Source organism: Neoarius graeffei, chromosome 5 (genome assembly GCF_027579695.1).
Source record: "Neoarius graeffei isolate fNeoGra1 chromosome 5, fNeoGra1.pri, whole genome shotgun sequence".
NCBI classification, from domain to species: Eukaryota; Metazoa; Chordata; class Actinopteri; order Siluriformes; family Ariidae; genus Neoarius; species Neoarius graeffei.
The window spans coordinates 21,314,358-21,328,021 of record NC_083573.1 but is presented as its reverse complement, the minus strand read 5'-3'; the positions used below and the strand labels follow the sequence as shown (position 1 = coordinate 21,328,021).

Genomic DNA, 13,664 nt, shown 5'->3' with positions numbered 1-13,664 from the left:
AAAAGTGCATGGAACCTAGTGAAGACGTTATCCAACAAATCTCCAAACCCAGTATTCATCCAAGGCGAAGATCGTTTGAAGCTCTGGAAGGACCATTTTCAATGTGTGTTATCACCTGATAGCCCTACGCCAGAAAGGCCAACTGAGATCATCCAAATCTTTGAACTCAATGAGCAAATTTTCACTGGGCTGTTCGACCGTAATGAAGTTAACTCTGCTGTTGAGATGAAATCTGGTCGCGCTCCTGGGATGGATGGTCTCCCTATTGAGCTATGGAAGCTCCCAAACATCCGCAACTTCCTCTTCACGTTCTGCAATGAAACCCTTGCAGGCAACAGGCCCAAGGAATGGGGTCTAGCAGGCATTGTCCCTAAGAAAGGCAACCTGCCGTTGCCTGACAACTACAGGGGAATTAGTCTAGCTCAGATCGCCTCTAAAGTGTATAACCGACTGTTACTCAATAGGTTGAGGCTGGTAATGGATAACTTCTTGCGCCCAAACCAAAATGGCTTCCGTCAACTGCGTTCTACTAGCGCTCACATCTTAGCCCTCCGGCGCATTATCGAAGAGCTCATGAACCACCATAAAGAAGGTGTGATAGTCTTTTTGGACTTTAAGAAGGGTTTTGATTCCATCAGACGTGACACAATGTTTTCCATTCTACAAGCATATGGCGTCCCCCCTAGCATGGTCGAGGCAATCAGGACAATGTATATCGATAACACTGCCGTGGTTATAACTCCTGACGGTGTAACTGAGGAGTTTTCTATCAACTTGGGCATCCTTCAAGGAGACCCCCTAGCTCCTCTGCTCTTCATCATTGTTCTTGATTATGCCTTGCATTTAGCCCTTCGCATGGATGATGGACTCACTCTTAAACGCCGTAGAAGTTCTTGCCACCCTGCTGTCCATCTATCCAATCTCGACTTCGCTGATGACATTGCTCTTCTCGAGGACTCTGAATTCGGGCGAGGATCTTCTCCACCAAGTAGAACTGGCTGCTAAATCAGTTGGCCTTCAGTTGAACACATGCAAAACCAAATGGATGCATATAAATTCCTCTACAGACCAATGTCTCCACGCGCTTGACAACTCTACTATCGAGAAGGTGGACGACTTCAAATACCTTGGCAGTTGGATGAACACTGCTCATGACATCAACTCCAGAAAGGCCAAAGCCTGGGGCGCCCTAAATTCTCTAATCAAGGTATGGGCTGCCCTGCTGTCTAGAGACACAAAGGTCAGAGTGTTCAAGGCCTCAGTCGAATCCATTCTTCTCTATGGATCCAAGTCTTGGTCTCTAACGAGAGCACAAGAGCAATCCTCCGCAGTGTGTTAAACATCAGCTGGCAGGACCATTGGACAAACGACTGCCTGTACGATTCCCTACCACGCCTCTCGACCATAATCGACAAACGCCGTCTGGCATTGTGCGGCCATGTGTTTCGTCACAATCAACCTGCCACACAAGTTCTCTTGTGGGAGCCTGAGGCGAAGTGCAAAGTCGGTCGACCACGTACCACTCTGAAAACGGTCCTCGAGCGAGAGACGGGGTTGAAGGAAGATCAACTCAGAGCAGCTATGCTCGACCAGCGGGTCTGGGATAGGATATCTTATCAAGTCACCAGCTCGCCGGATGACAGATGATGGTGTGTGTGTGTGTGTGTATAAGAGAGAGAGAGAGAGAGAGAGAGAGAGAGAGAGAGAGAGACATGGAATGCACTGCAAAGTTCATAGCTTTGTAAAAACCAAAGACGACAGTCTGCTAGGGTAAGTGAAAACCAGCTGTGAAACGGACACCACTAAACCTAGACCCTCTTTTTCTTCTTCGGTTGTTCCACAGCCTTACAGTTGTTTTGTCTTCTCTTGCGCGTTCCCCAAATGGCTTTTTTTAAATGTTTTTTGCTATGCTATGAACGGACTGTCTTGTCTTGAGAGGCTGGATTTGGCAGTGCCTTTTCCTCTCCCTGAGTTTTTTTAGCATATACACCGATACAGTTTACAATATCATGCATGCTCACTGATAACTACTTTTATTTGCGCTCATTATCAGTCACGGCAAGTCAATAAGAATTCATTCACAATTTTCTAAATCGTAACATGGATCTCAAGTACAACAAATTGAGAATAATAAAAAATTACTTACCACGTGCATAATGCATATCCTGGCCTGTCCACTTTCCTCACACAGTCCGATAAAAAGTCACAGTTTGCATCTTTCTCCTTCAGCCACAACCATTTGAACTTGTTCTTTACCTTTCCCTCTATGCTACGGATATCCGCCGACCTGTCAACTTGTTTGTACATTATTATTGCTGAATCGGTAAACACGTTTCAATAGAATTCAAACTCTTCAACTGTCTCGCTCAATAGAAAGGTACACAAAAGACCACGTTTTCTAAAGCACGATATCGCGATAAAATCTCGTTCACATGACATGAGGTATGTATACAAGCATATAAAAGGTCTCGTACACACCAGCAAGCATTGCGAGACTACAAAAATGGCGGCGCCCTGTCGCCGAACCTAAACAAGCCGCGTGATCGCAAAACGGGATTTCTATGAAACAGAACGCGAAAAATACGAAAAATTTAATTTCTCCATTCGGAAAACCAGAGATTTTCAAGAGTTTTGTCAAATGTCCGGATTTCCGGGTAAATCCGGAAGACTTTCATCTATAATAGACACTGGATGCTTATTAACTTCCTTCTACTAAATTCTGACAAGACAGAAGTACTTGTACTAGAACCACATGCAGCTAGAAATAAGCGTTCTGATTACATAGTAACTCTGGATGGCCTTTGTTTCATCATGTGCAGCAGTAAAAGACCTTAATGTTGCTGATTCTCGTCTTTCATTTGAAACTCATGTAGATAATATTACCAGGATAGGCTTTTTTCATCTCAGAAATATAATGTCACTATACGATGCAGAAAAACTAATTTCATGCCTTCCGTTACCTCTAGGTTGGATTATTGTAATGCCTTACTATTGGAATGTTCCAGTAAGTAGATGAACAAGCTCCAGTTAGTTAAGAACGCAGCAGCAAGAGTCCTTACTAGAACCCGAAGATATGACCACATCACCCCCATCTTATCCACACTGCATTAGCTCTCAAATTTTGCACCGATTGTCTCATCTCATCATCTCTAGCCGCTTTATCCTTCTACAGGGTCGCAGGCAAGCTGGGGCCTATCCCAGCTGACTACGGGCGAAAGGCGGGGTACACCCTGGACAAGTCGCCAGGTCATCACAGGGCTGACACATAGACACAGACAACCATTCACACTCACATTCACACCTACGGTCAATTTAGAGTCACCAGTTAACCTAACCTGCATGTCTTTGGACTGTGGGGGAAACCGGAGCACCCGGAGGAAACCCACGCGGACACGGGGAGAACATGCAAACTCGGCACAGAAAGGCCCTCGCCGGCCATGGGGGTCGAACCCAGGACCTTCTTGCTGTGAGGCGACAGCGCTAACCACTACACCACCGTGCCGCCCCTGCACAGATTGTAAAATACTATTAACCTATAAAGCACTGAATGGTCATACATCACAGTATCTGAGCAAAATTCTGGTCTTTTATCACCTGCCACACCGACTTAAATCAAGAGGTGCAGGCCATTTCTTGGTACCTCAAATAGTGAGGGTTATAGCAGGGGTATACAATGGACATTATCACAATATTTCGTTTTCCACTTGCAGATACTGTTCAGCATGGGCATGGCTTGTAAATGCGCTCTTACAAGGTTTGTTTTCTGCTCATGGATACTATTCTGTTCGCCCGTACCACATGCACCTGATGTTTGAGACTAACTTAAAGTTTTTTTCCTTTAATTATCACCAAGGGCTTGGTGAAGCACTTTTAGGGTCTCCAGTGCTGATCACAAATGCTTGCACACTGCACAAACTGCAAATGTGCATGTTGTCTCAAAAACACATGCAACACTGTTTATAACTTCAACAAAACAGACTTCATGTTAAAAGTGTTGAAATGTTATAACCATGCTATCTGTTATCACCCAAATGAGGATGGGTTTCCTTTTGAGTCGAGTTCCTCTCGAGGTTTCTTCCTCAGGCTGTCTGAGGGAGTTCTTCCTTGCCACAGGCTCTCTCACTGGGGATAGACTAGGGTTAAAATTAGCTCAGGTTTAAAGGAGATACACAGAACCTTTATTTTTAAATACATTTCTGAGTGGATAGTATCTCCATCCTTGACTCATTATATACGAGTTTAAAAAAAAAAAAAAAAACACAAAGTTGGCATTCAAGCTGCCCCGCTGGGCCAGCCAGCCCTGAGTGCGTGACGTCACAGCAGGAACCGGTTTTAAGGCCAAGGCCTTTGACAGCTATAAGCCAAAGTCATGTAAATAAAAACATGGTGAAAGTAAGAAATACCATTACCGACTTGCTCAACTAAGACTGATTTGACTTCATTGATTGTGTCTCATTAAAACAGGATGGGTGTTATAACTTGGGCAACATACATGTACATGCATACATTTTTCACTGAAACCGTAAAAGGCTAATTAAATAAATCAATCAGATGAACTGAGACAAATCACATTCTGAAGCAAATTAAATAATCTTATACCAGTAACTTAAATACACAATACAAGTTACATGTATTAATCTAAATGCAGGTAAACGAGTAGTGTTGTTTTGTATCCAAAGGAGAGTCGCAGCTTACCTGTCTGTTCTCGCTTCTTGAAGGCCAATCTTATGGCTGATTGTTTTGAAACAATCTGACTTTGTTGTTCGTTCAGTTCTCCGTTCATTTGGTTCTTCCACGCAAGGGCGAGATATTGCTGCTGAGGCAAGCATATCCAGTGGAGAAATCAGACGGCTGGTCGACTCATTCTCTGTTTTCTCCATATGGAGTGCGCTGCCATTACTGCTCGGCTCAGGCAATTACTAAAACCCAGGACGGGATGTCACCGGTTTTAGCAACAACCACAGGGAAGTCACTGCCCAAGCGATAATATGTCCCATCCCGTTCTGTCCCGGGTTTTAGCAACACCCCTCGGCTCACACTCCAGGAGAACTGGTGCAACTGAACTTGCTTTCCTTTTCTTGTAGTTTTTTTTTCCGTTAATTGTTGGTACTGCACCCTCTTTCAATACAGGCCAACGCTATAAAGCCAACGCTCCTCGACAGATCAGAGTTCTCATACGAGTCTTCAGTAAAATGTGCAGAGCAGAGGAGAGACCACTTCGTAGGCACCCAATGTTCCCATGATCATCTTGCAAAACGCGTCCAAATCTTTGCAGTTTGAACATTCTTGGGACATGAATGCAACGTAAATCCACCTTCTGTTGTGTTACTGCACCCGCCAGCAACACATCTACGTGGCATGGCGATAAATTAGCTCAAAATGGAAGCTCAAAGTTGCAGTCAGTTCTGTGTTTTAATATAGCGAAAACGGCGAGGAGACCGATAACCTTCCTGCAGTGACATCACAGATGTCAAGGTCATTCACTCAGACTGCTACCTATATTAAATCATTTTAATCAAAAAAAGGGATAGGCTCCAGCTTGCCTGCGACCCTGTAGAAGGATAAAGCGGCTAGAGATCATGAGATGAGAAAATTACTGTATTAGATTTATTGTTAACACTTAAAACTATTCCTATGCCATTCTTGAGGTCTCAAGGCATTTGTAAACAAAGTGAGGCTATCGTTCTGCGTATCTCCTTTAAAGTCACTAAAATTCTGTAAAGCTGCTTTGCGACAATGTCTATTGTTAAAAGCTTTATAAAAATAAAAACTTGACTTGCGGTCCTGATGTTGACAGTGCGACACCACGCAGCATACTGACTCAAGTTATTGCTTGCTCCTGCTGCACATGCATGAGCTTGCCACAGTCCCAGAACATTTTGATTGCATCTTATACTGTGTTAACCATCACAGTGTTGGACTAGGTTATGAAACACTGGAAATATTAAAAAAAAAACCATAATACCCCTACTGCTCAAACTATGAGACTCAATCTGTCAAAACAGTTCACTTCATGATCCCTCAACACAGGTGCACAAAATGCACAAATGTTAACAGTTGTGCCAAACATCAATGATGCTGCCGGTTACCAGCCTCAAAGCAGACAGCGCTTAGTTTGTGGAATTTTATACACAGAAATGTTTAAAAAAAATAATAATAATTATATTTTATATATATATATATATAAGGACTTCACTACCTGATTAGTGCAGCTTCCATTACCTGGGAGTTTTGTGACATTTTTCTCATAGTTGTTCATTGGATGCATGTCACTACAGTTGTTCATTCACTACAAACAGCCTACAGCACAATTATGATGACCATGCAACTACAGCCACTCAAAGACTGACCACACTAACAAGGCTTCTGTTACAACAGACAGCAATAATGCTCACACTTAATGTCTGATTACATTTTCAAAATGTCAAATATTTATCTCCGAAAGCTCTGTGGATCAGGCGTCTTATTCTTTCACACTGTGCTACTCAGATACAATTTAGCCACAAAAAAATCGTCAAAAACATACAGCTTAAGCTTAGCTTTTGACAGAAAAAGTCCATACGTGCAGCGGCGCAGGTCTGGATCATCCACAGCATCAGTCAGGTTCAGACCCAGCTGCACACATTCTGAAGCCAACGGACCAAACACATCTTTACCAACAGTGCGGGCCAACACAGACAGTGTATCTGGGGAAGAGAGAGAGATATTTGTTCAGATTATAATTCCATAAAGACAAAACAGAAACAGAAGTAAATATAATCCCTACCCAAAGCCTGGATCTGCAGTGATCTCATTTCATCTCGCATATCTGTCAGGAAAACCTTCAAGCTCTCTATTACTGGAGGAAAATAAGGCACCAACATCTCTTTGGCAGCATTAGCTAAGAGAAAGGAAAGTGAAAGACACTAATCTAGGAATGGGAAGTGCAGACAGGAGTTTAACAAATAATGAAATGGTATAATTAAGGCAAGTGAGATTACTGTATATTACCAAAGTAGAGATTTGACAAAAATGCACCAAAACTAATAACCTATTCATTTAAATTACTTCCTCTTGGCTACTTTGATTACCGATTGCTCCGATAGCACTGACAGCCAGCTCCTTAAGCTTAAGGTTGATCGTGTTGTTCAGGGCTGACAGCATTGTCTCCATAAGTGTGGGCAGGTAAGACTGAATGTCATTATCTGATGGAGAAAGGAAAGAAGCATCCACATGTTAGATTAGTTTTAAAAGCATTTTTAAATAACAGGTAAATGTTAGCCACTTCAAACATAAAACATCAGTGAGGTGTGCTAAATAAGAAGAAAAATACATTTCTCAAAAGTTAATTGCCACAACCGTAATAGAACATAAATAGAATTGTAATGGAAATAAATATACCCACAAACACCCTTTAAAAATAGGACCCTGTGGCAAGTTACTTGTTACACAGAACACTAAAGAGACCATTGATGAGCATACTTGTGTTTTATTGTGGTTGCTCAATGCTTACATATTTACACTTCCTGAGAAACAGCTATTTAACTTGTGTCCCTGCCCCTTACAAAAACAAACAAACAAAAAAAAAAACCACCATCTTGTCCTGTGTGTGATGTGAGATAGATATATCTCACATCACACACAGGACAAGATGGTGTGGGTTTTTTATTTATATATAAAATGAAGAAATAAAGTGGGTGTAAATATTCTCTCTCTCACACACACTTGAAAGTTTGCGACCCGTTTAGAATTTTCTATATTTATTTCTGCATAAATGACCTAAAACAGATTTTCACACAAGTCCTAAAAGTAGATAAAGAGAACCCAGTTAAACAAAGGAGACAAAAATATTATACTCGGTCATTTATTTATTGAAGAAAATGATCGAATATTACATATCTGCGAGTGGCAAAATTACATGAACCTCAAGGATTAGCAGTTAATTTGAAGGTGAAATTAGAGTCAGGTGTTTGCCATCCCATTGATTGAAATCAGGTGTGAGTGGGCACCCTGTTTTATTGAAAGAAGAGAGATCTATCAAAGTCTGATCTGCACAACACATGTTTGTGGAAGTGTATCATGGCACAAACAAAGGAGATTTCTGAGGACCTCAGAGAAAAAGCGTTGTTGATGCGCATCAGGCTGGAAAAGGTTACAAAACCATCTCTAAAGAGTTTGGACTCCACCAATCCACAGTCAGACACATTGTGTACAAATGGAGAAAATCAAGACCATTGTTACCCTCCCCAGGAGTGGTCAACCAACAAAGATCAGTCCAAGAGCAAGGCATGTAATAGTTGGTGCGGTCACAAAGGACCCCAGGGTAACTTCTAAGCAACTGAAGGCCTCTCTCACATTAGCCAAATGTTCATGAGTCCACCATCGGGTGAACACTGAATAACAATTGTGTGCATGGCAGGGTTGCAAGGAGAAAACCACTGCTCATCTGCAGTTTGCTAAAGATCACATGGACAAGCCAGAAAGCTATTGGAAAAATATTTTGTAGACAGATGAGACCAAAATAGAACTTTTTGGTTTAAATGAGAAGCGTTATGTTTGGAGAAAGAAAAACACTGCATTCCAGCATAAGAACCTTATCCCATCTGTAAAACATTGTGGTGGCAATATCATGGTTTGGGCCAGTTTTGCTGCATCTGGGCCAGGATGCAGCAATGAATTCTGAATTATACCAGCAAATTCTAAAGGAAAATGTCAGGACATCTGTCCATGAACTGAATCTCAAGAGAAGGTGGGTCATGCAGCAAGACAACGAACCTAAGCACACAAGTCGTTCTACCAAAAAATGGTTAAAGAAGAATAAAGTTATGTTTTGGAATGGCCAAGTCAAAGTCCTGACCTTAATCCAATCGAAATGTTGTGGAAGGACCTGAAGCAAGCAGTTCATGTGAGGAAACCTACCAACATCCCAGAGTTGAAGTTGTTCTGTACAGAGGAATGGGCTAAAATTCCTCCAAGCCAGCATGCAGGACTGATCAACAGTTACCGGAAAATGTTTAGATGCAGTTATTGCACTAAATAACTGCATCTAAACATTAGGGGTCACACTAGATGCTGAAAGCAAAGGTTCACATACATTTGCCACTCACAGATATGTAATATTGGATAAGTTTCCTCAATAAATGACCAAGTATTTTTGTCTCATTTGTTTAACTGGGTTCTTTTTATCTACTTTTAGGACTTGTGAAAACCTGATGTTTTAGGTCATATGCAGCAATATAAAAAATTCTAAAGGGTTCAAACTTTCAAGCACCAGTGTGTGTGTGTGAATAAAAAAAAATATTTTTTTTTTTATTCACTCACTCACACACACACAGATCCATTTTTAAAATCAAAGCTCAAATCTTTTTTTTTTTTTTTAAGATCCACAGCCTTTAAAAATGGTTGAATCCATATTACATGAATATGTACATGTTTGCAAGTGTCTAAAGCAGCTAACAGTAACTGGTGGAAAATACTTGTTATATAGCACCTTGTTCAATTGATATTGTACTCTATAAAAACATGCATTTACCTGAAAATGCATGAAAATGCATTAACCATGCATTTTCAGGTTTTACCTGAACTTACCTTTCTTGCTTTAGTAGTGCTTAGCCCCCTAAAGATTTTAACACTGATTTTCATTTTGTCTTGTTTAGTGAAGGACACATTCTTACCCAGGTTCTCTAGGAAGTTCTCCAGGGCATAGAAAGCCTTCGTGACATGGCCAATTCTGGCCTCATTCAGAAGAGACAGGTATCCTAGTAACAGTGGCATCAGCTCTGCATGGTATTTGCTAACTTCAGGCTGTGACAAAGCAACGCCACATTAAAATACTGTACTATAAAAATGCACAACATGAATAGATATGCTAGTTAAAACCGTAAATAGACACCTGCTATAAAAGCCTCTATAGATTCATACACAAAGCATGTGGAATACAAGCATTCTTACCTGCAAGTACTCCGAGAACTGTCCCAGAGCAAAAAGCCCTGCACTGCGCACTACCTGGTTAGTGTCAGACAGGCTGCGGCACACCGTCTCCAGCATGGACGAAAGCATTCTGACAGATACATACACAGTTTAGCAGAACTTTCTTCCTTTGTTTGGAGGGGGAAAGAAAAGGGAAGGGGGAAGAAAAAAACCGCAACAACTTTGCAACATGAAATAGACCCTACTTCGTGCGAATGTGGTCAGCACAACCCTCTGCCAGCACTGCTAGACACATGAGACCTCCTTTCCTCTCATAAGCATTCTCACTGGCCAGGCAAGCCTGTGTCAGGGGCATCTGCAGAAGATAACAACCAAGATATTAAAAAATAAAAAATTCTGGGTTGCATTTGAGCACACCATCCAGTTTCTGATTATTTCCTAACAGCATACTCTTAAAAATTGGATTCTGCTTATAACACAGCAATTTGCCATGTTCATGTGGTGTAGTTACCCATTTGTTGAGTCATGAAACATCAATATAGTCCATAACAATCACATCAGTAAGTCAAGTTTATTTGTATAGCGCTTTTAACAGGCATTATTGCACAGCAGCTTTACAGAAAATTAAAGACCTTAAACATGAGCTAATTTTATTCCTAATTTATCCCTAATGAGCAAGCCTGTGGCAACAGTGGCAAGGAAAAACTCCCTCAGATGACATGAAGAAACTGAGAGGAACCAGACTCAAAAGGGAACCCATCCTCATTTGGGTGATGGTGTGATTATAAATAAATTTGCTTCTATAACTTTGTCCTATATAGTCACAAAGTATAACTATGTAACCAGGAAAATCATTATAGTTTTAACATAAAGTCTTTTGTTGAGGTTATAAACTGTTCATGACAACTGCAGTCCTAAAGTTAACAAGTCAACTGTAGTCCTCAGTCATAGATGCATTACTGTCAGTGTCCAGAGCCATCTTCTAAGTGACACTTTTGACTGTCCATATGGGGCCATCCTCCACAGGAGCAATGTGAGGAGACTACAGCCAAATGTAGGATGGGTATCAGTAAGATAAGCTAATGACCAATTGGCATAAAAACACAAGAAAACTTATGACTAAATACCACTGGTAGCACGTTCTTTAGTTCTCCACCAGCCAAAGCTAGAAGCTGCACCCTGTAATCCCATAATTAGAGTGGATGGTCAACAATTAAATGCAGTCAACAAATTCTGCTACCTTGTAGGCTTCCTATCTCAGAATAGATGACAAGGTGACAGCCCAAATCAGCAAAGCTAATGCTGTGTATAGACCCTTTTCAGTCACGTGACCTTCGTAAACGCGACCACCATTTTGGACATGTAGCGGACTTCGGATCGAATTGGTTTGAATGCGAGGAAGGCGACAAACTTACAGGGCGAGCAGAGGGAGAAATAACAACAGTAACGACACATTAGCAACGCCGTACAGAAATAACGGTTTATGGCACAGACCCTTTCGGTTCTTGCTCATCTAGCTGCTACAATGCAACAATAATACCTAACACACATTTAAGTATCCGTCGTAAAGACGTGAAACTCATCGAGTGACGAGTGTGTTCATTGATCAGCTAACACAATCTAAGGCTACATCCACACGACAACGGCAACGAGATGTTATTTAAAAATATATCGCGTCCAAATGGGCAACAATCAGTAAAATATCGGGTCCATATGGCAACGCAACGCTTGCTGAAAACGATGCAATACACATGCCACACCTCTAGGGGCGCTGTAAGACGGTCCCTTCGGAGACACCAGAACAACCCATACGAAAAATAACAGTAAAGAACTTATAAGAGTTTACCACTGTCTTAGTAGTAAATCCTTATAAGGATTTATAAATATATATGCCATGTATGATTTACTCCTGAAAGTGGCCCATTTTGCATTTTCCTCATACAAATTTTTTATGAAAATCTAGTATGTATGAAGTGAACATTGTGCATGGTTTTTACAGATAATGTGTATGATGAATTACACCGTCTTTGTATGCTTCACGTAATGTTTGTAGTTTTAAATTATATTTTACAGTTTAAAATGTATATGCCTTTTATATGTAAATCCAACACAAACATATGTGGATTTACATATAAAAGGCATATACATTTTAAACTGTAAAATATAATTTAAAACTACAAACATTACGTGAAGCATACAAAGACGGTGTAATTCATCATACACATTATCTGTAAAAACCATGCACAATGTTCACTTCATACATACTAGATTTTCATAAAAAATTTGTATGAGGAAAATGCAAAATGGGCCACTTTCAGGAGTAAATCATACATGGCATATATATTTATTTATAAATCCTTATAAGGATTTATCCTTATATTTATAAGGATTTACTACTAAGACAGTGGTAAACTCTTATAAGTTCTTTACTGTTCTTTTTCGTATGGGAATAGAAGAAGTAAGGACGCATGCGCATAAACTATTATGCGCGAGACTTCATATTAGCCACAAAGTCAGGAAAATCTGTTCGGAAAATTACATTATAATGACCAAATACAATGAAAAGTATTTTTCCAGTCTCACCTGTAAGGTAATCCCATGTGATCTCGTTTGGACGGTAAACCTGTTGGTACAGTTAAACGCAGCTAATCTTTATTCTCCGCTTTGACCTTTCCAATATGGCGGCGAGGATGACGTACGCGGAAGCCGGCGTCTTTAATGGTCCGGAATAAATTGAATACTACACGTTGATGGATTAATTTGTTGTTTCTCACCTGTGAAAGGTAATCCCATGTGATCTCGTTTGGACGGTAAACCTGTTGGTATAGTTAAACGCAGCTAATCTTTATTCTCCACTTTGACCTTTCCAATATGGCGGCGAGGATGACGTACGCGGAAGGCGGCGTCTTTAATGGTCCGGAAAAAATTGAATGATATACACGTTGATGGATTAATTTGCTTTTTTGAGGAATGTATTCTAGGACTTAAACCATCATCTGAAGAGGTGAGATCGCTCTTTTTTCCCCCTAGTTTTGCTGGTGGGATTGACTCTGCCCTAAGGGCTATTCTCTCTCTCTCTCTCTCTCTCTCTCACTTTGCACCATTACACAATAAATATTCACAGTGAAAATATTTTGTAAGCGCGTTTCATGAACCAAGTTATAGGATTTGTTGACAACTCGCATCGCATCGCAATGAGATCATTGGCACTACTGGTGTTAAGAATCAGACCATTTCATAAATGAATATTTTGCTGTAGAGCTGCAGTGTTTGTACAATTGCATGTTTTTGCTTCACTATTACTGTCACTATTCTGCTTCTTGCATTACTACTGTGAACTAACACTGAACATAATAATAATAATAATAATATCCAAGCTCGTGTTTCACTCTCACTAGTGCTCTGTAAGGCTTTTTCCTGGTGATATTCGTTACACTTCTACCCGGCGTGAAGCACTCACAGTCATGTGGTTGTGACGTCATCGTAAACAAATCCGTTTTACTCATCCAGACGACTTCACAACGGCAACGTTGCCAGATCTTTCCACTCTGGAACCCGTTCTCAAAAAGATTGCGTTTTGGGCACCCAAAACGCCGGTGCCGTGTGGACGCCAGGCCTAAACGATAAGCAATTGTATCGGAGTCACCTGAATCCGTTGCCGTGTGGACAGGGCCTAAAAGTAGACATACCATCACACTGCCCTGGCGCTGTGTACAGTTTACCTTCTATGGTTTGTGCACTCACTATTTGCCATT

The 13,664-nt window shown here is 40.9% G+C and overlaps 1 protein-coding gene across 1 annotated transcript in view; it reads right to left on the bottom strand.

Moving 5' to 3' along the window:
• Positions 1 to 13,664, bottom strand: part of ipo4 (importin 4) — a 57,399-nt gene that overhangs the window by 17,272 nt on the left and 26,463 nt on the right. The window contains exons 12-17 of the mRNA XM_060921427.1: positions 10,155 to 10,264; positions 9,931 to 10,039; positions 9,654 to 9,783; positions 7,071 to 7,184; positions 6,767 to 6,880; positions 6,563 to 6,686 (exon numbers count right to left, since the gene is read on the bottom strand). Of these exons, the coding sequence (XP_060777410.1) occupies positions 6,563 to 6,686; positions 6,767 to 6,880; positions 7,071 to 7,184; positions 9,654 to 9,783; positions 9,931 to 10,039; positions 10,155 to 10,264 (701 nt within the window). The remainder of the gene's footprint in view (positions 1 to 6,562; positions 6,687 to 6,766; positions 6,881 to 7,070; positions 7,185 to 9,653; positions 9,784 to 9,930; positions 10,040 to 10,154; positions 10,265 to 13,664) is intronic.